Raw genomic sequence first — 23,512 nt, forward strand, 5'->3', positions numbered from 1 at the left:
CGGGGCTCTGGTAAGGGTCCCGGCGGCGGCGTGGAGGCGGCTGCGGGCACCCCGGGGCGTTGCGGCTAGGCTCGGCTGGGCTCGGCTCGGCCTCGGCCCGCGGCCCAGCCCCGCGCTTCCCCTGCTGCCAGCCGGCCCTGGGGACGGCCCCCGGCCCCGACGGGACACACGGCTTTGCTCTGCCCCGTCCCGCCGGAGAGGCCACCCCGAAAAACCCCTGTCCCGGGGGAGAACGTCAACAACGGAGAAAATGCCGAGGAGAGGGAGAGGCTGGAGACCCCTCAACCCCGCTCCCGTCTCTCCATCTCTATTCAGAGCAGGGATGGGGTGGGGGGGGTGGGGGGCAGATTCGGGCAAGAGAGGGGTGCCCCCCTGTGTCCCCCTCCGCGGGGAAGGGGCCGAGCACACCGCACCGTCCCCCCGGTAAGGGGGGGGAGCTCCTCCCCACGGAGGGGCTGGGGAGCGGCGGGTAGCGGCAGCTCCGCGGGGGCCCCGGCAAGGCCGGCGGCGGAGGGGGGGCGAGCGGAGACCTCCGGGCGGGGGCTGCTAGCGAGGCTGCAGAGCCCCGCCGCCCGGCCCGGCCCGGCCCCGGCCCCGGCCCCGACCCGCCCCGCCCCACCGCGGGGGGCACCGCAGCCGCGGGGCCGGCGCGGAGCGGCGCCCCCCGCCCGGCCCCGCCGTCGGAGGATGCTCGGGCGCCGGTGCCCCGAGGGGTCTCGGCCGGGCGCGGGGAGCCTCCCCCCGCCGTGCCGGGGCGCTGGGGCTCGCCTCCTCCCGCCCCGCCCCGCCCCGGGGCCTCTCTCCCGGGGCCCCGCTCCGGAGCAGCTCCCGCATGAAGCCCGGGGGCTCCTGGTCGGCGGCGGGAGAGCCGGGGCGGGGGGGTGGGGGGTGGGGGGGGGCCGGCCCACCTGCGCCCGGCGGCTGGCGGTGCCCGCGGCGCAGAGCGCGGCTGCTCCGGAGCGGCGGCGGCGGGGCTGGGTCCTCCTCCTGCCCCCCCGCCGCTCCCGCCCTCGCACACTCCTCTCCCACCGCCACCCGTCCGTCCGTCCGTCCTGTCGGCACCTCGCCCGCCCGGCGCACGCAGGGGCGCGCACAGCCGCACGCACCCCGGCACCCCCACAACATGCTGCCGGCCACCGGCCCGGCATGGACCCCGGCGGCGGCTGCGCGGCTCCTCTCCGCTGCTGACTCCCCTCTGAGGTTTGCGGCAGGTAGCGGGGCGGACGGTTGGAAAGTGCAATAGGAAAAGCGGAGGGGAAGGAGGAAAGGAAAAAAAAAAAAAAGCAAGGAAAAAAAAAAAAGGGAAAAAAAAAAAAAAAAGAGGCAAAAGCCACCAAGCCGGCCAAGCCCAGCTTTGGATCTCAGTGCAGGTATTTCTGCTGCTGTGTTCATCCCTTGCCGCCTGCCACCCCCGGTTTATTTTTTTTTTTTAAAGGAAAGCAAAAAAGAACGAAAAGGAGAAGTCGAACTCTCAAAGGGTTACTATGCAATTGCGACTGATTTCTTGGTTTTTTATCACTTTGAACTTTATGGAATACATTGGCAGCCAGCACGCCTCCAGGGTACGGCGACAGGGAAGAAGTAAGTGCGAAGAGCTTTATACTTTGGTAACTTCTGCTTCCTCTCGTTGTCCTGTTCACCTGCCCGGGGGGGGCTTGTGCCCCCGGTGCTTGGGCGAGCGCCCCGGGAAGCCAGTCCCGCGCCCGCGGCGCGGCCGGGAGGATTTGTGGGCAGTTTCATTGAGGTGGAGGGATGAAGGCGATTTTTGATCTCTTTCTGCTTTTCTCTCTCACCTCGCCGGGATGAGCAGAGCCGGCTCCGGGAAGACCTGCGCCTGCCGCTTTATATTTTAATGTCTGGTAAAGGGGAACGTCCTTTCCTAGCTCCTTCCTAAAGGAAAAACGCAATGACACGACAGGTAACTTGTTGCCGTGATGCCCTAAGCGCCTTTCTCCACCCCGGTCACCATTTAGCAACCCGGGGGAGGACGGAGAGAGAAACCCCCACCCCGAGAACCAGCAGTACAGATTATCGCTGTAGGATTAAGCGTGGTGCCCAGGGATGCGGAGTGGGGGACTGGGGTGTCGCGGCGCTGCCCGGCCCGCTGGCTTCCAGCCTCCACTCGCCACTAGCCACTTCGGTGGCACCGTTCGGGAAGCCCCTGGCTCTTCCATCGGCACTGTCCTGGGGCTGTGGCCCCCGATTTTTGATGTTGGAGTTTGTTGTTAGCTTGTTTTTTTTTTTTTTTTTTTTAAATCCCATGGGACGAGGGGAGTTCGTCCCTTCTGGCTTAGCCAGCCCCTGCCCGATGCCGCCTGGGTGCGGAGTGGCGGCGGGAGGGAGCCGGGAGGGCCGGGGGGCTAGGGGCAGCCCCCAGGTGTGCTGGCAGCACCTCCTTGGGCGCTGCCGGCCGGAGGAGGCGATGTGTGGGAGACCAGAGGTGAGGAGAACCCCCTGCACCGGGGAAGGAGGAAAAGCGGGGCTGCAGCGAGTCGCCCCCCCGGGAAGGCGCTGTCCAGGTCGCGGGGCGCTGCCGCGGGCGGGCGGGCTCTGGCTCCGCCGTGGGGCTCCGGCGTGGCCGGCAGCACCGAGCAGCTCCGAGGACGCGGGGTCCGCAGTGCCCCCTGACCACGGCGGGGCCGCCGAGCAGAGCCCCGCCGGGGCGCCGCAAGGAGCTGCCCACGGCGGCGGGACGCGCCCCAGATCCCGCCTCGCCCCCCGCCTGCATCGGACCCGTCGCTGTTTCTGGGGAGGGGAGGCATTTTCTGCGCACCTACCGCGGAGGGGCTGCTCGTGCCTCTCCTCTTTTCCTGACAGCTGCAGATACCCGGGAAATGTCACAAAACGCGGCAGCCTGCATTTAATCGGCGAGAAGTAACTGACTTACTTCCTCAGGGAGGGGACGGGGGGGGCTTACTACTATTTTATTTTATTTTTTTTTTACTCAGCCCTCGCTCCCTTCCCCTGCTTGGCGCGGCTAGCCCTTGAAAGCCGCCTTTGTATGCTTTACCTCCTGCACACAAGGTTTGATTCACCTAAAGTGCCCCTAAAGCGGAGCCGAGGACGAGAGAGAGCGGGGCTCCAGCCCTCCCATCCCCACGGCCGCGCGCGGCGAGGGAGCACTAAGGGCTAAGTAAAACATGTCAGGGCATCCGATTTATTATCCTTGGCAAGGGAGGGCTCCGCAGCCTCCATCACTTCCCACCCACTCCTTTAACCCCTGGCAGCCGCGGGCTCACAAGCTGCCGCTTCTTCCCCCCCCTTCGATGGGGGCACCCCGACGGGCGCGGTGGAGGGGTTCAGCCCCGAGTCGGGGGCGCAGCAGGGGTAGGAAGGCACACACGCACACACACACACACACACATGCACACACACACACCCCCCGTGGGGCGAGGGTCGGGGAGCGGCGCCCCCCCTTGCACCCGTCCTTGCTCCGGCACCTGGTGCGCGCCGCGCCGGGCCAGAGCCGGGCCGGCGGCGACCTCTGCTGTCCTCTGCCGCGGCGGGCAGCCCGGCGGCAGGTGCTGCGCTCCGCTCCGCTCCGCTCGGCTCAGCACGGTATGGCTCGGCACGGCACGGCCGCTGCTCCCCTCCTGGGCCCACCCATTTCTGGCGGGGAAGGCAGGTCGCTCCCCTGCCCCCGGCCGGTGTGGGTGCGGGGCGCAGGGCGCGGGGCGGCCGCGGGTGCGTGTGGGGCGCTCCCCCTGCGAGCGCCGTCCCGCCGCCGTCCTGCTTAGGCGCCCGGCTTAGCAGCGTGATTTTCGGGAAATAGAGGTGGAAGCGTTGGCTGCAAATAATTAGCTGGTTGGTACAACGCAGAGAAGGTGTTGAGTTTTCAGTTTCCTGGTTAAAATGCAAGAGTTAAGTTAAATTCACAGCAGAACAAGGGGCTGAAAAATCACAGCTAGGAAGAGTCAGAATGGAAACCTGCCTTGTTATTTTGGCAGTGAAGACAAATAATCGTCAGGACACCTCACCTGGACACCATGTAGATCGTCCGATGGCCGTGGTCTTCAAATCGGGCTGGTTGTAAAACAGGCTTGGTATAACTAGTGGTTCTTTGGTGTGAAGCAAAACTTAGAGCGTGTTTATGAAAGTTATTATAAAAGAGGGTACGGTATGGTCACCAATTGTACCGATCATCTGGGCTTTAAAAATCTATGAATCACCGTTAGTGAATACTGGAACTTGAAAAAAATGATAGTGTGCAGATAAAGGAGACACCTGTCAAATTCATCTACTACATGGAGCGACTTTCTCTGGATTTGTTTCTTTTGACCAGATAGTCTCGTTTAAGTGTAAGTCCTAAACCCATCTCTAGGGAGGCGTTTTCAAATTTCCATTTAACCTATGTATTTTTAAATACAGTACAAACCACTTGCCATCAAGCAGTCAGTGAGCCCATGTTACCTTGTTTTGTTTAATATCTGAGTCCCTCATTCTATGTATTATATTGTAGACTCCCACATTTTGAGATAAAGGAACAACAAAGCCTGAAAAGACTAATTCAGAGTATGTTAGGCCAGACTCTCAACCAGTATAAGTTGAAGCTTCTTTGTTAATTTACCCCATCAGAAGGACCTGGTCCTGAAGCATTACTTATTTTGTACCTATTGCCAAAGTAATATTTACTAGCAGAAAAGTTTGGTCTGCAGTCCTTCCACTCCCCAAACTCCTACTGAAGTTTCTAGTTTGAGCATGCTAAGTTTCTGTCTCATGATCAGTAGTAAATGCATAGTTGGCTGTGCAAAGGCAGAACTCCTCTGAAGTCCACTACGGAATGCAGAGGATTGGGTCCACAATTAGACATAGCAGACAAGATCAATAAAAGTTCAAAAGCAAACATATCAGCAAAGAGATTTGGTTTTATTCTGATAAGAGCAATGAAGATTAACAAATTAAGTTGCTTGTTTGGGTCCTACAAGAAAGATTAATAAGCAGCAGAGTGTAGACTAGCATACCTATAAATAAGAAGTTCTATGTATCTGCCAGTGATTACAGTTTGCTTGGGAAAAAAGTAGGATTAAGTCAATAGTGCTGAAATATTTTGGCTCTGCAGGCCACCACCAACCCTCAAAACTTAGTACTGACAGTTGTGCACCTTTCTCATTGACCTTTTAACCGACAGAAATGAATTATTATTTGCTATGGGTCTGTGAATGACCGGCAGACCATTTGTCATGACCCTGTGGACTACCAGTGAGCCATGGACTAAATTTGGACATCGCTAAAATAAGCAAAGTGATAGAAAATTCTGCATTTGTACCACAACTCCCACATTTGGGAGTAAAACTATCGGTATGACTTACTGGAACAGCAATTTGGATGCAGCGCTACCATGATGTATATTATTGGTAGCCTATCAGTATCTGATGTTGGCAGTTGCCTCCTGCCTTTTGCTGTAATGGCATGTTTGCGATAGCTGGCGTTCGTTTGTTCCCTCAGTCGCCCCTTCGGTCGCTCCTCTGTTGATGCGGGACTGCAGGTCTTCCAGCATCTGCTTCTGGTCACAGTCATGAGTGGAGGGCTCTGCTCTGCAAACACGCTGCCTCTCTGGCTTGGTTTTCACGTAACTACTTACAAATTCAAAATCAAGCAGATGCATAACAGCCCGTTTGAAAACACAGCTACATAAAATAAAACAAAACAGGAGAGAACTGACAAAACACAAACTGGTAAAATTATGTCTTCAGGTTTTTTTATACCCTTGTGGAGGGTGTCATTCACATGCAGGTAAAATGTCAACAAGAAAAGAGGAATTACGTTATTAGTTAAAATAACACTGCATTTTGGAAGCATTTTTTTTAATAGCTCACCATCAATGTATATATTACTGATATCTACATGTATGTTTAGGGTTGGCATGACACAGATGGTAATGCTATATATTCTATATATAATATAGGTGTTGTTACCAATTTTTAAAAAAAGAAATAGTTTAATATTTGAGTGCAGTAATTTAAAGCAGAAGTTAGCCAAGCAAGCAGCCATCAAGTAAGCTGAATCTATCCTTGGGCGGGATTAAATTGTTCAGTCTTAGTTCTCTTTCAAAGTACTTGTATGCCGTTGTTAATTATTTTTTCTGTGATGTTTTCATATAAGTATTGTCAGGGTAAATAATTTGCTGGTGACAAGTGCATCTTTTCTGCAGTGAAACTATACTTCTCATTTTTGGATGAGATCCTGTTTGTTTTGAAATAGACTGTAAAATTCCTATTGCGGTCATTAGAAACAAAAGCAGACGGAGAACTGTGTCATTGTATTGCCTAAACTGCGAACGTACTTCATTGTAGCGATATCTTAAATAATTAAATATTGGAAAATCACTACCCATTGCTGAAAGCATTAGAAGTATTATAGGATAGCCTACTCGGCATTGGTTTTTTTGCAACTCTGTGTGCATGTAGATCTGCTTGAAGTATACCAGCTGCATGTGGAACAATGCGTGTTATTATCCCAAGAGACTAAAGGATGTTACAGACCAGTTCCCATTTCATACCTGACATAAGAAAGGGTGATAATTTCAAATTCTGTTTCTTTCAGCTGCTGAAGACATTTCTTACACTGTATACAATTCATGTTAAGCTGCAAATACATACATTACCACAACTTCTCGAAGACATTGATGTAGGATGGTACATCAGCAAATAAAAAGTCCTATTTCTCTTTGCAGGCAGAATAAAATATTGCTATGATTAATGAGATGGTTTTAGAGCTTGAACCTGCCTCCTTTGCTTTCAGTGGAGAAAGTCCCATGGATTTTTCTGGAGCTGGAGAGAGGTCTTTTTCTGCAGGACCTCAGCAAACATTTTGAGTTTGGAAGAATTCCTATGCTAGAGTACTTGGAAAATTGCATGATCCAAATATGTACAACCCCTGTGTAGGAAAAAACAATGCTCTTTACCTTTCAAAACTATGATATATAGCTTGCTTGGGAGGCAATGTCTTCCTTAAGCATATGAAAAGAACAGCTATTTTACTACTTTCACCTATTCAGCCAACTGAAGTCAATAAAGTTAACTCTGAGATTAATTTCCTCTTTTAAGCTTTGTTATTAGCGTATCAAGCCTTTGCAGATCCCCGGTCTGCTGTTTCTTTGTGCTGTAAACTTTTCACTGAAGATAATGGAAGTTATGCGTCATAAAATCTGAACTAGGACTTAAAAATCAGACTTACTCATTATCTCTTGCTTAGCGTGCCCATTTTGCTTTCTGGTTAATAAATAAAATAATAGCGTGCTGGCTTGACCACTGCTATTTATTGCTAACATTTATAAGCTGTCTACCATTTCATATTCAATCATTTATAGACGGTGACTACTAGGAAAACCCATCCGTTAAAACTAAGTTCTTAAGAAGTTTTTTCCACAACAGTAAATTGTTTCTTTTTCTCTTGAAATTAAATGAAAAGTTGCGAAAGGCTGGTGGAGGAGATATAAAAGCTAATAAAAAAATAATATTTTTGTCTCATTTCTAATTTTGGAGTCTGAACTACTCAAAATCATTTTGCCAATTTTTTACCAAAATAACGCAGAATAAAGCAATCTTATCAGATGACAAAAGGCAGCTGAAACCATGTACGTTTTTACACAAAAGTCAGTCTGTCTGCTATTACCACAAACAATGCCACAGATAGATAAAAATATTCAGATAATATTTATTCATGCAAAACATGTTATGGCTCTCAAAAAAAACCAAAAGAGAAGAGCTACAACTTTTTTATAAATAATTGATTAACTGAGCTTCTGGCTATGGCAGAACAATTACTTATTAGACGCTTTGTCGTAATAAAATCCAACAGATTTTATTAATGATTAACACAATTTTTGTTGTTAGCAATGAGCAGTGCAATGAGCAACTCAACTTAAATAGAAGGAACAATTGTATTATGGTTATATGACAGTTGACTAATAAACATTTTTTTGTGTTTCAATTTCTAGATTACGAGCTATAGACCATGCATTTTAAAATGTTAGTGTTACTTACTTGTGTGATCAAAAATAGCATCCCCTGAAGCAAAGGAGCCACAAAACTTATCTCCCTCCAGAGCTGCTAGGCAAGAACTCAGCTATGGGGACTGGAGCTGAACCGTGAGAGCCGTGAAGGGGAATCTTGAATTTTGGCTACGGCAACGGCACCGAGCTCCCGCCTGCTCCGAGCAGCACCCTGGCCTTGCACCCATACTTTGGCTCTGCACAACAGAGTAATTAGGGGGAAGATCATGAAGGATTGCATATAGTGATACTTTTAAGTGAAAGTAAAACCCCCAACCACAGGTCTACACTGAGTTCTGGTAGCACGCTGCTATAAACTTTATCCTTTCAAGCTTCTTATTGTGTGTCAGTTTTACGTCCTGACATGTTTCATGTTAAAACTTGAAAGGTCCTAGATGGGATTTCAGACGTCTGATATTTCCTGCAGGGTAAAGCGGATTTTGGGGCACTGTAAAATAAAACAGGAGCTCATTGATGGGTGTTGGAATAGCAACGATGTGTGATTCCTGCGGCTTCCTGTAAAGTGCGAGGGCAGACACAGCACGGCTCAGATCCAAGAACAGGACTTAGGTGCCTAAGGTGTATCTGGGGCAGGATTTAAACACCTGACTCCCTCACCTTCAAAGCCCTGTTTAATTTCCACCTCACCCTTGATGCACAGGCATTTCTCAAATGTTCTGTTGCTTCTGACATGAGACTTCAGCTTACTGATATTGGGCGTCCACCTGGCATGGGAGGCTTCTGACTTTGGGTCCCTTCTGCAGAGACTTTGAGATTTTTCTCTTAAAGAAACCCTGGGTAAAAAAAGGCAATAAATCAATCATAACAAATAATAAAAATAATAATACAAAGTTCTTCCACAGGGAGCACAGGACTTTGCAGGCAATCGCTTACTGAAAGTGGAATATAGTCACAAACTTGCCTGCTCCCGTACACAGGCCTCCTGAGCCCTTTTCTCTTCTGTGCTAACTAAAATGGGTGCAATCAAATGACCTGAGATTACATGTAAATCCAGGTGATAAAAAGTCAGTTTATTAGAGCAGATCAACACAGGCTAGAGTCATGCTAGATAGAAGAGCAATTTTAACTTACATTTTCAACTCCTGGCCGAATATTTTAGCTTCTAAGGTTTTGGATACATTAAGGGCAGCAAGGTTGCTGCTCCCTTCTTGGTGTGTTTCAAAAGAGTGAGGTTTCCTTTCTTTTGTTAAAGAATATATTGGCTTGCAGGGCTGGGTAGCAGTGCCAGGGCACCTAAATCCCCTGGACAGCCAGGATTTGAGACAGTTTCTGACCTCGGCATTTCCCCACGACTAGGTTGAGAATCCCTTGTTCAGTGTGTTGGCTTTTGTCAATCCCTTTTGGAGGTGCCCAGCTCTTCCCACCTACTGAAAGGCAACTTAGATGCCTCGCTCAGGGCTGCCAAGTGTACTTTGATGGAGGCATCGATGGAGGGCATCGCTACACAAAGCAGGGATGTTCAGAATAGCATAAATCCTTTATCAAGCACCAGCTCATCTCCCCAAATAACTCACCAGGTGTGCAGCTTCTCTGGTGATAGTGTTTTGGTGGGAAGCTACAGTAGAGTTAGGGCTTGAGCCCTTTTTCCTCATTGGCCCTACAAAGTGAGGTTCTGTTTCAAGGGGAAGGAAGAGAAGGCTCTTGTGTGAACCAGAGTTGTAGGAGCAGCCAGCTGGTGGAAGAAGATTTCCATTGCAGTTCTCGACTAACATTTACAAACATCCACATGAACCAGAGCTACTAAAACCTGACACTTTAATATGTTTACAAAGTTTATGTATGTTATCAGCACATGTAATACTCCCAACAGGATTTATTACAGATTTCTTTAGCAACAACATTTTTTATTCATAACAGCTCAACTGGTCAGAGAGAGGAAAACAGCCAGTTTCTTCGGAGTGCGCCTCCCACGCACACTTGCCCAGCATTATTGCATTGCTTATTCATGAAGATTACAAACACCAGCGTCGGCAAGTGTTTCATAACCTTGTTTCCTTTTCCTAGAATGTTCATAATTAATTTCACTTTTTTCTATGCCACTGAATAAGGAGTTGCTGGTTTTATTTTACTTTATGTTACACTGCTGAGTGAAGAATTACCCCTCCAAAATAGAACCAAGTGGGACCAAAGGATATTTATTTCACATGGGAGTCAGAAGATCTGAAGTGCATGTATTTAGTAAATACATGAAAACAGATCAAGATTCCAGAAAGTTTTAGTATGACACAGAGCTGAAAGTCAACTAAGATGAGACCTTCTTGTGCTGGGCACGAAGGTCACAGATGTCATAAAATCTAATAGACAAGATCTGGAAGGCAGGAAAGGTAAATAAATTACATGATTTGGTATTTTGCAAAAAAACAGTTTCTGGTTTGCGGTCCAAAATGAAGTCACACATCCGTCCTTTGTGTTTATGTTTTATGAAGAGTCAAGCAATTAAAGAGTTTCAGAGTTGAGGGTGTATTAAAAGTGAAAGTAGAATTCTGTATGAGAGTGTAGAGTTTATAACTTGTGCTATGTCCTGAAGAAGCATTTTTTAAGCCCAAGGCCCTGGCTTTAGAAATGAAACAACTCAAATATGCTATTCAAGATACCCATTGAGGGAAAGCTTTAGTGGTGTAAGAATGTATCAGTAGGATTCAGTTGTGAGTGAATGTCAGCAAGAGGACATCCACATGGCTGCTTAGGTCATATATTATTTCCTAAGAAGAGAACAAAGTCATTTTGAGGAACAGGTAAATATAAAAACAAGTTCCTCTGGACAGATTGTGGACAAAATTATTTCTCTTTCTCTGTTGGCATAATTTATTTCTGCTAACAAACTACAAAATTGGCATGATATGAGAATGCTTATTCTCTTACATGGCTGGGTACCATGTTCTTTCATCTGGGTAATTTACTGAGATACTAATCACACTTTAAACTCCCAGCTTCTTTCAAATGTATGTCTTAGAACAAGTAAGCTGTTACATTACTAACTCTGAGTTCAGTATATTTCAGGAACTAACATAACAAGTGTTGACATATCTTATGGTTGTGTGGTCTCTTAGAGGTCAAAGTGGGCCTGATCACTCTGTGGACATGAAAATTATGGAGGAGGTTTCAAACAGGCTTTCTTTTATAATTCATCTATGTATTGTGGCTGGATACTCTGATGAACACGAGCCTTCCCAAGTTTTATGGAGGTTAGAAGCACTGGTTGGGGAGGGACTGGAGTGTGTGTGTGGGGGGTTTATTCCTGTTTGCCAGGATCTGGCTGGCCATAAAGGAAACTGTAAACTGTACCCCTTTGAGATGAGGACAGGTTGTTATTCACCTCTCTCTGAAATCACATAATTTCCCAGGTACCAAATGAGTGGAGAAGTTAAATTCTTCCTCAGTATAAATCACACCTGAGTCCAGATTAAAAGAGATTAATCAAAAGAGTAGTCTTCTTTTGCATTTCCATGCTTCATTGATATGCAAAAAAGAAGGATTCTAACCATAGCTACCACTAAAAGACCACCAAGCATTATGAAAATCAATCCGTAATCCTTTCTGAAGCCTTGCATAATTTGTTGAAAAATAAGGTACTCATCTATGGAACTTGCTGATTGAGCCTTCTACCCTGGTTCCATGACTGACTGTGGTTACTGCTGTGTGCACCAAAAAGGGCCTGTGTTTTTCATCTGGAAGTATGCAGAGACATTGGACACATCTTGTCCAAAAGAGATCAGCCACCGAAATTGCAGTACTGCATATAAGAGAGCTTACTCAGAAGCTTCCATCTCATACTCCCTGACTCCTACCTCATCCCCTGGAACCCCCTAAGCCTACAGTTGTAGTCCTAGAGTTGGAAAAACTCCTTTACACAGTCTATGCCCATGATCTGCTAAATGACCTTTTTGACCATCAGCATATATACACTTGACAAAGGTGTCAGAAAACTGTAAACCTACAAAAAAGTGCAGGGTGGTGTTTAAAACCATTCACAAAATAGCATTAAGATTAATAATTTTGGTGGAAAATATAATATTTTAGAAAACATAAAAATATAAACACCCCACAAATATAAATAATAAATAAAAATAATATAAATGCTCATACGTTGGGTCATCTCTCCCTTCTCTCCTACACATTCATATCTGTATATACACATACACATATACGCATGCAAATTTACATAGACACAAGCAAGAATTAAAGGTCTTGATGTCTTCTTAAAATATTTTCACTTTGAAATTGTCTTAAAATATAGGTGAAAAGGATTCTGATAACCCTAGACAAGAAGTTTTCTTTCAAACCACACAAAGCCCTCTGGTTTGTCTCTATCTCTCCTCCCACCATTCTTATGGTCTGTTTGGTTATGAAAAACAAAATCATTAGTTTTATATAGGTTAAACTAAACACTAAATTTAAAAAAATGCACAGAAAGCAATATTTCTGTTGAGCCTGGCATGCTTAAAACTATACCAGAACATTATATGGACCCTTCCCTTTTCAGCTGTGTACAGGTGAAACCTTTGTGGCTTTTGATATGACATGTATTACTAGGCTGGAAATTTTACTCAGCTATTGAGAAGGAAAACAATGTTCCTTACGCTGGGCTCTGGGCAGGGTAAATTGGTGCTGCTAGAGAAGAGTCTTTCCTTGCCCCTGTGACAACTACTGCTGACGTTCCGGGGGTATGACCATGTGTATGGATACGTGTGTACCTGCATCTGTGCATGTGCTGAGGGAACAGCAAGGAGAGTTAATATTACTCTCTTTTGTCAGCAAACAGAAATGTCATGATCATAAGGTACGTGTCAGAGTAACATGAGGTTTTCAATTAGAGCCTCTGCATTGTTTTTAATGGGAGTTGGTGTAGGCAGAATAAGCATCTCATAAAGGTTAAGGGATTGATTCTGCTTCTAGTTACAATGCATGTCAGAAAGCAAGTAACTCACAGAGCTCTGCCAGCATAAAATTTGCATGTGCTCAGAATCCAGCCTAAATGTTTATACAGGCTATTAAAAAAACTTGGTGGGAGATTTTTGTTCTCACTCACCAACAAAAGGAGCAGCAATGCAATCTGCACTTCTTTTTCTGAGGTGCTGATAAAGGACACAGGGGTATTCCACCATCTTTTGTCAGAGAACAACTGCAATTTGCCACTTAAAAGTGTGGGAGGGATACTTTTACTGCTTCTCCATGCTGTACTTATTCATCTTGCCCAGCATTCATGAGATTTCTCCTACTTTGCCATCTGCTCACTGTTGTCAAGCTTCCCACTTCCCTCTTCCCTCCCTTCCTACAGGTATTGAACTAGGGCACTATTTCTCAAAGTAGTGACTGAAGTAGTTTGCAGAATGAGAACATACACCAAACCAGACTAGCTAAATAAATGCAGAGGAGTAGACACAAAATGCTGCATTTTTCTGAAGTGGCAAGTGGCAGAGGAATTCTAGGTCAGCTCCATTAGCCTGCCTGATTTAATACAGGCGTGGTCCATGTACTCCTCACTATCCATAACATGCCTGGATCCAACACAAGCCCACTGCAAACAAGAACTGGCAGGTGAATGTAGTGAACCAGAGCAGACACACCAGAATTCATATGCAACAATGTTATGTGGGGTATAGGATAATGTGCCCTTTGTCAAATTAATTTTTTAATTTTTTTTTTCTCATCATCCTACCAATTCCTGTTCTTCCTTAGTGTCACCCCAGAGAAACACACCCTTACTGTTCCCTCTCCCTCACTCCCCTATTCATACCTATAAGCAAGTTTCTTCCTTGGCATACTTTTCCCTTTTCATGCCAAGCCACAAGTTATTGTAATTTACAGCTCTGAGTGCAGGGTTTTGAGGAGAAATGGTGGAAAGAGAATGGATGCCCTTCAGCTGTGGTGTGATGACTTGATGATAGCAGTGGGTTTCTTGATGAGAGAAAAGAAGCAGTGAACAGCTTCTTTGATTTACAAAGAGAGATTGTAAAAACAAGCTATGAATCTTTGTGTATACAAAAAGATGTGAATCCTTGGAGCCTTTGTCAATCATGGCCTGGTAGAAATAAGGAAGGAGCTGGAAAAGTCTGCCTACTGTAATAGAGTACGTAGCCCTGTGGTCTATCAAATGCAAGAATATGAAGGGTGGAGTTTGGAAAGTGGTGAATGTGTCAGTTGACATCAAACATGGCTACGGCTGTTTGACCAAGCACAGATAGCAAAATATTCACCCAGTTTATGGCTCTCCAAGCATCAGGGCAGGACCCTTCAGTGACCAGCAGAAAAAGTTCACTGTTTGCAAAAATATTGGGAAAGGGAGGAAAGTCCCCTCCATAATGCTTTGCATTTCCCTACAACTTTGTTGGGGAGTGCCATGCAGGGCAACTGGTCTCAGTACAACTTACAAAATCCTCCTCCTCAGCTGCAGAGCAATGCCGTGTCACAGAAGGAATGGACAGTGGAGTTCATCAGCCAAACTGCAATGCGTAGCACTGCTTGCTGCACTCTATAAGCAATTCCCAGGTTTCGTAATGCCTACTGGTCCTAACTTTCCCTATGCCAAGCCCTTTCTCTGACACATTTAATTCCTCAAAGCTCTGCACATCTCTATTCTCTCTTGTGACAGCAGTTGAATAATGTCTACAAATGGAAATATCACCTTCTCCTCTTGGCTTGCTGTGGAGCCAATAACCCCCTCCCCCAATATATGCAGTCTAAGTGGATTTACAGAGTTAGTCTGACAGCTTCTGAAATAGAAAACCTCTGGTTAACAGCAGAGCCCAAGCACTGCTCTTTCTATAGGCAGGCCAGTGCTTCTTGCTTCTCTTTAAGATGGACTCCCTCTGATGATGTGGGGTGGGAGGAGATACCACACCCCATCCAGCCGTCGGCCTCTTGCTGAGACAGTATCATGACTGCCAGTTCTTCTTGAAAGTTTTACAATGCGTACAATTTCAAACAAACATCAGATGAAAGCAATTTTGAGTCTAAACCAAGCACAGCCAGGTTTGCATTGGTGATTTATTGGTGAAAGTCATCAGCTCCTATTACCTATTTTTTGAGCCATCTAGTTCTTTGGCTTCCAGCCATTTCTAGGGCCTGATTCTGTTCCTATTGAAGTTAATGGGAGGTTTTGTCACTGATTTCAATAGGAGGCCTTTAACTTTCCAACTTTCTGTCTATAGAGGCTTGAAGTGCTTCCAGGTTTCCATCATAGTCTGCGGTTCTCCTCTTTAAGTCAATTGGACATTAACGGATTGCCTGGGCCCACACCTTTGGATATAGGAAAGCTCTACATCTGATTCAGCTCTCACTCACACAACAGCTTTATACCTCAGTGGAGTTCCTCCTGATTTATACTGGCAGGAGAGTGAGGTCCAACGTTACTTATGCCTGGGTCATTGCCAGCAGAATGCGGAGAGAATTCGAGTCACTTGTTATCCCCTTCTCTGCACCTCTCAATCACAGCATATACATACGTATATATATGTGGATATATTAGAATCATCTGGACTCTTTTAAGTTATTCACCATCGAAACTGACTTCAAATTCAAGTTTTAAAGTTGAAATAACAAAGAAGGAAAAAAGAGCCAGAAGGGAGCCAGCTGCAAGGGTACTCACAATTTTCATCAGTCTACAGGACACTCCTAATAACATATTTTACTACTTTGTAGTGAACTTTCTTTGCTTCTGCCATAAATATATTCCCTATGCTGTAAATGAATAGCTTGCAAGCTCAGTAAAGTTAATATAGAAGAATAAATCTTAACTACCTAATGTCAGGTCAGAAATATAAATCTTATCAAATATGCCAGGTCAGAAGGAAAGAATACTTTTAGCTGAAAATAGCAAATACTTTCCAGTGCAGAGTAGGAACCTATTTTTCTCTTTAAAAAAATATGCTGTCTCTAATAAGATGAGTTGAACAGTCTCCTTTTAGAATCTCCAAAAGAAAAATAAACACATAGAGCAGAGTTAATTTATAAAATGCTCCAAAGTTTATCTTGGCAGAACAGTTTTAGGCAGTGAGATTTCTCTCCCTCTTGCACATGCATTCATACACATACACATTCACACACACACACAAGTCTCAAAATTAGGACAGGCCCTTACAATAGCAAATACTGCAGAAAACTTCTATATCTGGATAAATCCACATATCCTTATTCAGGCAAAGCTCTCATTTTCAAATCAATGGAAATTTTTCCAAAGCAAGACAACAATCCTTGAAGCCTTTTTGTGTAAGTACAGACCTGCTGTGTCACAGTGGGACACAGTGAGTCACACAAGTGCCTCCCATCTCAGGTCCCCCTCCCATGCACTGGCACTTCTGCCAGCTGTGAAGCAGTGATGCAGCCTCTGCCACCTCCTCCTGCCTGCCCAGGGCTCCACTAGTTGGGCACAGCTGGATAGCCTGGTGGGTGATCTGCCAGCCAGCTGCTGCTGCCACATAGAATCCCTTCCAGGAGCTACAGGCTCCCACTGATGCTCATCCTCTTGTTCCTTCTCCAGACCTCCTTCACACACATCTTGCACATCAGAGACAAGGCAACTTCAGAGGCTGTGGAGATGAAGCCCACCAAAGGCTTTCTTTCAGCTTCACAGGCTTACCTTTTTTTTTTTTTTAAATAGTCTGGATGCCTGCAATCAGCCTGTGCCAGGGAGCCACAACAACAGGGGAATACTGCAGGCTCCAGATCTAACAGCCAAGAGACTGCCCAAGTACAGGGCGCTGGTGCTTGCACAATTCTCTGGACTGTCCTTGCTCAGTGCCACTAAGTTACAGAATTCAGACCCTGACCCCACAGAAGAATGCAACAAGTGGGATCTCTCTCTCCTCTCCTCTCCTCTCCTCTCCTCTCCTCTCCTCTCCTCTCCTCTCCTCTCCTCTCCTCTCCTCTCCTCTCCTCTCCTCTCCTCTCCTCTCCTCTCCTCTCCTCTCCTCTCCTCTCCTCTCCTCTCCTCTCCTCTCCTCTCCTCTCCTCTCCTCTCCTCTCCTCTCCTCTCCTCTCCTCTCCTCTCCTCTCCTCTCCTCTCCTCTCCTCTCCTCTCCTCTCCTCTCCTCTCCTCTCCTCTCCTCTCCTCTCCTCTCCTCTCCTCTCCTCTCCTCTCCTCTCCTCTCCTCTCCTCTCCTCTCCAGTTGCCAGTAATTTCCAGCATTTGGTCTGACAACTGTTCTATTTTAAATATTTAGAAGAATCCATTAGAGATTAAACAAAGTGTAAGTAACTGCTCCTAAGTGATAGCTCTTATTAATGTTTGAAGCAATAGGCGTTTTACAAATGTGTATGAAAGACCTACCTCTAGACTGCTTGTAGAAAAGGGCAAGATAGAAGGCAGCAGCCAGAACACAGTGTAATTTGAGCATTAGTGTGTTATCATAAATAATCAGTGCACAGACAGCATTCTGTAATGCGTGCACCATGCTTGCAAATCTAGACAACAACAGGTAGACTGTGCTATGCTGACCAATGTATTTTAAATGATCTGCACGAGGCTGAAAAAGTACTCAGGGCCCCAGTTTGGATGCCTTTGACTTTCTCTGGTCTGCTGCAAAAATATTAAAAAAAACCCCAACCAAAACCCCCAAGTCCTCTCCCACCCCAAAATGTATCAAGAATCGTCATGTGTTATGGGGGAAAAGACAAGGACTGCTCTGGTGGAATTTGTAACTTTTACTGTATTCTAAAATTATCCTGACTATACAGTGTCTTAAATGTTCACTGTGATGCTACATTAGTAGCAGAGAAGGGAGGAACACTAACAGTGTTCTGGGGCTGATGATGAGATACTTAAGAAGTAATGCTGACAGAAGTCACTTTCCAGTGGACTTAATTTTGAGGATAAAAAAGGCCACATTTACAACAGAGATAAATGTAGATGTATAAATGCATCTACACACTAACCAATATCTTTGATGAAAAAATATGTCATATTCTAGGAACACAGTAAACAGCAGATATACATCTATGCATGTACATACTATAGCAGAATTTTATATCCCAACAAAGGTTGGTGGTACTGATTTTTTTTCATTTTATTTACATTATTTATTGTCAGTTTGCAGTGAGTAGTGTGCTGGTTCCAATACAGAAGGGATAAAATTGAATCACCAGACTTGGCTCCGGTGTCCACCTTGCACTGGTTAGGTCCTGCAAGCAAAAAGGCCTGGGGCTTATCCAGGCCACTTGTGATGCTTTCCTAGGGTGGTAATGTCTGGTACTCAGAAATAATGCATGTAAGACAGACCTCTTAGCATCATATCTAATTTTTGAAGCTGGCAGCCTCCTTCTCCTTTCCTGTCCCCCTACCTTAAAGAAAATGTTTGCTGGGTACTCCCATCACTGATCATGGTGGCTTATGGAATTGCTGGCATCAGTGTCACAGAAGGGAAGAAGGATGAAACTTGTCAAGGTAAAGTTTGGTGCTGCAGGTTTCCCAGAGAAAGAAAAGGGGAAGATACAATGCTTGTGATCACCTGAAGCAGGCCTCAGCAAGTTAAACAGAAAAGAAGGTGGCAAAAGAAGTTATTAACAGCCTCCTCACTAGTTCAGATGCTTGTGTCAAGAGTGAAGAGGAGGGTAACATCTGCTCCAGCTTCCACTCTGCATGGTCAACTAGCACCCAGCACGAATGAAGTAAATATGTTGTTATCATTGGTTCCCAAGCATGAGATGGACTCGAAGCATAGGCAGGGATGTGCCTGACTCCATTGTGTGCAGGACATTTTCGAGGTGCTGCTGAGGCAGGGCCATCTCTGATATTTGTCTGAAGTCAGTAGCCATCTGCCAGAGAATGATTGCTACAGGCTGCCTTGCACCACACATTGTTCATGCCCAAAAACAGGAGACAGAAAGCCACGAAGTCTTCTTTAGGCCTTGGTCTTTCTGAACTTGTTTATAGGCTTCCAGGTGCCAACATTCTTCTACCTTTAGAGCCAGTAGCTAGCAGGAGGAGCTTCTTGACAGTAGTAAGGATGATGAATGTCAGGTAGGATGTAAGGCGATTTATATTCTTCTGTATCTCCATGTGTGCATATGTGGGAGCTTCAGGAAGTCAGGCAGAAGAGATGCTCATGCTCTAGAAAGGCTACAGACGGAGAGACTAGATGGTCTCTTCAATGAAGAGGAACATTAGTAAGGAATGTTTCTAAGCTAGTGCTCTTGGATAGCTGAGAGCAACTGGATTTGTTCTGCACAAACTCCCCTAAGTGACTGTATTCACCTTAAAATAATAACAATAAGAAACAGCAACAAGAATGCACCTTTCAAAACCTGTACAAATATCAGTTCATTTTTCATATTAATCCTCTTGACAGGTTTGGAAGAGGGCATTGTCATAATTTTTAAAAAAGTGAAAAGGAGGCAGATATCTTTTAAGACCAGCCAACAGCAGTGATCTCATTTTAAAACACACAGATCACCTATTTGCAAATCTTGCTGAATTCCAGGTGGTCAGACCTCTTATGTACATCAAGGAACAAATCTTCCACTAGATAATTTGGCAGGGGTATGTTGAGTTTTACAGGACAGTGACATTTGACCCAAATAAATAATTTGACCATCTCCCTTGACTGCAGGCATTGAAAGCATAAACAAATGAGCTAGTCATTGGACATTACATGGCAATCCCCAGGCCACCTCATGCTTAGGTAGAGTTTTAAGATAGTTCAGATGGAATGAGCCCTAGAAATGTCTGTTTGCCTCCAATAACTACAAAGTCTGGTGTCCCCAAGCCCAAAGGATCTCCCCCATTCTGTCCATAGAAAAGTTAAACCCAACAAGACCCGTGTTGATGCTTGAGGAGCCTGGACAGCTGGCTCAATCATGGATGTCCAAACCTTCAGTGCCTACAAGCAGGGGAGATGAATTCCAGCATGGTTCCCTAAGAGCAGGCACCTTAATTTTTAAAATTAGATAAAAAAATCTTTCAGAGGTGCTAAAATGTAGTTGAAAGGGAACAGAATCTCCAGAGCTCTTAATTCCTACTCTAAAGCCATGCTTGAATGTTCAAGGGCAGCAGATATTTTAATTATACATCATTTCAGGAGGATTGCTGGGATATCATTTCCCCTCAAGTTTGTGATGCTGTGAGCCATACCCACTTATCTTACAATGTAATGATCAGGATGAAAAGAATTGTTTCTCAGTATTCACTGTTCCACTGCCATATGATAGGTTACAGCATAAGCACATGCAACTTGACTGTGAAATTGTTGACTGAGAATGAAAGCATTTTACAGCCACTTAGCCCTGGGTATACCTTATGTATACTCTGGGGTCAGCAGGAGGGGGGATCCAGCCCTACACTTCCAGAGCAGGAGCCACAGCACAATGGGGATGAAAGAAAGGTGTAAAAAGAGAGGCTATCGTAATAAAGGTATTTTTTCTTCCTTTGCTCACACCCATGCTGGCTGAGGGAATCTGCTGTCTAAGGTAATGGTGTCTCCAAGTTCTGTACAGAGAGCACCTTAAACACTCCTTCCAGATGCTAGTCTGAAGAAGCAAAGTGGAATGTACGCTGAACAGTGAATAACTTGGCTTGTTATTCCTAATGATTTTTGAAAGAGAAGTATTCCATCATTTCACTACATTTTTACATGAAACAACATTCCATCTTTGCATCCTCTTTAAAATACTAATTTATTAGTGCTTTCTTAATTTCATCTGATATAAAGAATAAGCAAACTGAGGAAGAGACCACATTGCTGAATTTTAGATGGATGTTTAGGTTTTTAAAAATAAAAAGGTACTGTTAGTTTTTTGTTTTGCCAGTAACTTCATGTGAATGTTAAACTGCATTAGACAAGTGGCTAAGACACAGCAAGAGAAAATTATGTGAAACCAAAAGGATACTTTCTTGAGATTCTCCCTTTTTCTATCCTGCACAAATATATTGTGGTAAAATCAGCAAGTCTCCTACCATCTGTTTGCTTACACTGATGCCTCATCCAGCAGATATGCTACATTGAAACCTTATGAGACATAAAAATCCAATTTTGTTCATAAGGCAACAATGTGGAGTTTGTTTTAAGGAAACTGAAGTTTATTTTATTTCTGAAAACTCCTGTGAAGCAAGTAGTTCTCAAATCACAAAGAAAATATTGGATCATCACCCTATATTAAAAAATGGCATTTTTATTTGCTTCTATCCACAATTATTTCCTTCTCTTTTTTTATGTCATCAGAATCAGATTGATGAGCATAATACAACTCACTGCAAGTAAGAAAATGATGATATTGCTGATGCTATCTTAAGGCAAAACACTAACAAACAGCTGGCTCGCTGGCATATGCAGCCCCTAGCCAGGGGTGCAGTGGCAAGGGATGTCTGAAGGTGCCTAGCAGAAACTGTAGGACCTACTCAATCGTTGCTTTTTCAGGAACGATAATTTATGGTTAAACTACAGCATGACTTTAGAAAGATGTCTGACCTCTTATTTGAAGCATACATGCAACTGAGATTATACTGCCTCCCTGAGACTGTTGCAATGATTTGATTATCAAGGCTTTCTGCAATTTGTCTTGGATAATGCAGTTGAGATTCACTGATGCCCATTTCCAACTACTGATCCATTGTATCTTTACTTCCAGTAGCAGATAGATTTATAACATCTGATATTTTAGAGGGAACACTGACTTTTTTCCCACCTGGAGAAAGTGGTACTATTGTAGAGTGTGCCCCAGGCAAGGCAGGTTTTGGAGAAAACACTCCACAAAGCTAGATGTACTTTATACTATGTTTTTTCATCTCTAAGAACAGGCACGACTGTTATATGTCAGTGTAACTCTTCTGGTATTAAACTTTCATGGAGCTGTTCTCTGCTTATAAAGTCATACCAGAAGAATTGGAGCAGGGCCTACCACAGTGATATTCCTATGTTGTGACCAAGCAACTGTGTTCCTGATGGAATTGAAGACCATGAAGACATCCCAGTGCCACTTTCCCTCATGGCTGTGCCCCACTTGCCACCAGCAGCTCTCAGGCATTATGTAGCATCAAGACATTTCAAAGCTTAGAGATCTTCAGAGGAAGAAAACAGCAGTGAGGTGATGCACTGACCCTTCTGAATCCCTAGTACTGAACTATTGTTTCAGTATGGGCATTGGGATGGCTACGCCTCCTGCTTGCAATATAAAGCAGAATAAGGTCTATAGCAGTCATGCTGCGTTTGCTAGTAAGAGCCACAATTTCAGCCCTAAACGTTCCCCAAATGTCTCAGTTCAGACTGGTTATAGGAGCTATCAAACAGGCAGTGCATTCCCCTTCTTCTCCAAGCATGTGTTGTAAAAGAGTTGCTGCAGTCAGCTAAGAGAAAGGTAATATGACCCCTAAAGCATTTACTTACATCATGGAGCTGCATCTTGATTGCTATAAAGTGCCTTGAGGACCACAGGGTGAAAGGTCCTACAGAACTGCACATATATTTGGAGTCTTGCTGTTGCTGCTGCTGTTGCTATTTGATTATATCATGTTCTCAGGGTTTTTCAAGAATGGTTGAAATCACAATACGGTTTGCAATAATTATATTTATTCTCTTTTTCACATGTCCATAAAAAACTTTGTAATCATTTTCCCCGATCATTTGGCCTCCTTTTCACTTGGCTTCCCTTCGAACACCTCTTTCTAATTTTCTGCGAGAACACCTTTGTTGTACTGTTTTTTTTTTTCCATATGGAGTGTTACATATGATGTTGGTATGGAAAGTATTACATAGTAAACAGCAGATTTAAGCTGAAAAAGATACTTTAGAGATTAATGAACAGGCTTTGAGTCTCTCCTTTTATAGGACACCAGTTTGTTTCTTACTGAAATCAAAGCAATCTGTTTTCCTTCCTATCAGGATATAGTTTAGTAGCCCCTTATAAAATTATTTAATAATCTCAAAGTTCAAAATCTCTATATTAAAAAAGCAATGAAATTATCATCTGTGTTGGGTCTCCTGCTGAGACACAAAGAAACAGGGCTGCTAACTCCAAGCACTGTAGGGATCTTACTCACAGATGTAATTGCAGTAATTTAAAATGCATGACCATTAATTTAAAAAAGTTAATAAATTAAAGTAGTACCAGAAGCCTTTCATAAGTCATTTGAATTCACATAGCTATGCTTTTCTGGGCAGAATTAGGGAAGAGAATTTATTTTTTTAATCTTTTGAAAACGGAGAAAAGAATAATGGTTTTGCACTCTGGAACACCATGAAAACACAGTGATTATGTTGAAAATACTTGATATTTTATTTTCTCTATTACAAAATTACCTAAAAGTAGTGAAAAGGTAAAAAATGAGTAATACTTTAAACTTTGAATTAGTTAACGGCTGAGAAGTTCAAGGCATTAGTTTCAAAGTTAGTATGTTAAGAGTTAGGCTTTTGTCTACTTCAGGAAGATATGTGTCTGCTCCAAGCACAAGAGCGTCTATTCAAGAATGTGTCCTTAAGTTTAATCAGGTATTTAAGTCTAATTGAAGTCAAGGGGTCTGTAGCACATGTGTGAAGGTAACCATAAGCTGATGTGCTTTTTCGAATGGGG

The 23,512-nt window shown here is 44.7% G+C and overlaps 1 protein-coding gene across 1 annotated transcript in view; it reads left to right on the plus strand.

Annotated features, from left to right (window-relative positions):
• Positions 1 to 984: 984 nt before the first annotated feature.
• Positions 985 to 23,512, plus strand: part of RSPO3 (R-spondin 3) — a 62,162-nt gene continuing 39,634 nt past the window's right edge. The window contains exon 1 of the mRNA XM_074864763.1: positions 985 to 1,581. Coding sequence (XP_074720864.1) covers positions 1,485 to 1,581 — 97 coding nt within the window. The 5' untranslated portion in view covers positions 985 to 1,484. The remainder of the gene's footprint in view (positions 1,582 to 23,512) is intronic.

Source organism: Strix uralensis, chromosome 3, assembly GCF_047716275.1.
Source record: "Strix uralensis isolate ZFMK-TIS-50842 chromosome 3, bStrUra1, whole genome shotgun sequence".
NCBI classification, from domain to species: domain Eukaryota; kingdom Metazoa; phylum Chordata; class Aves; order Strigiformes; family Strigidae; genus Strix; species Strix uralensis.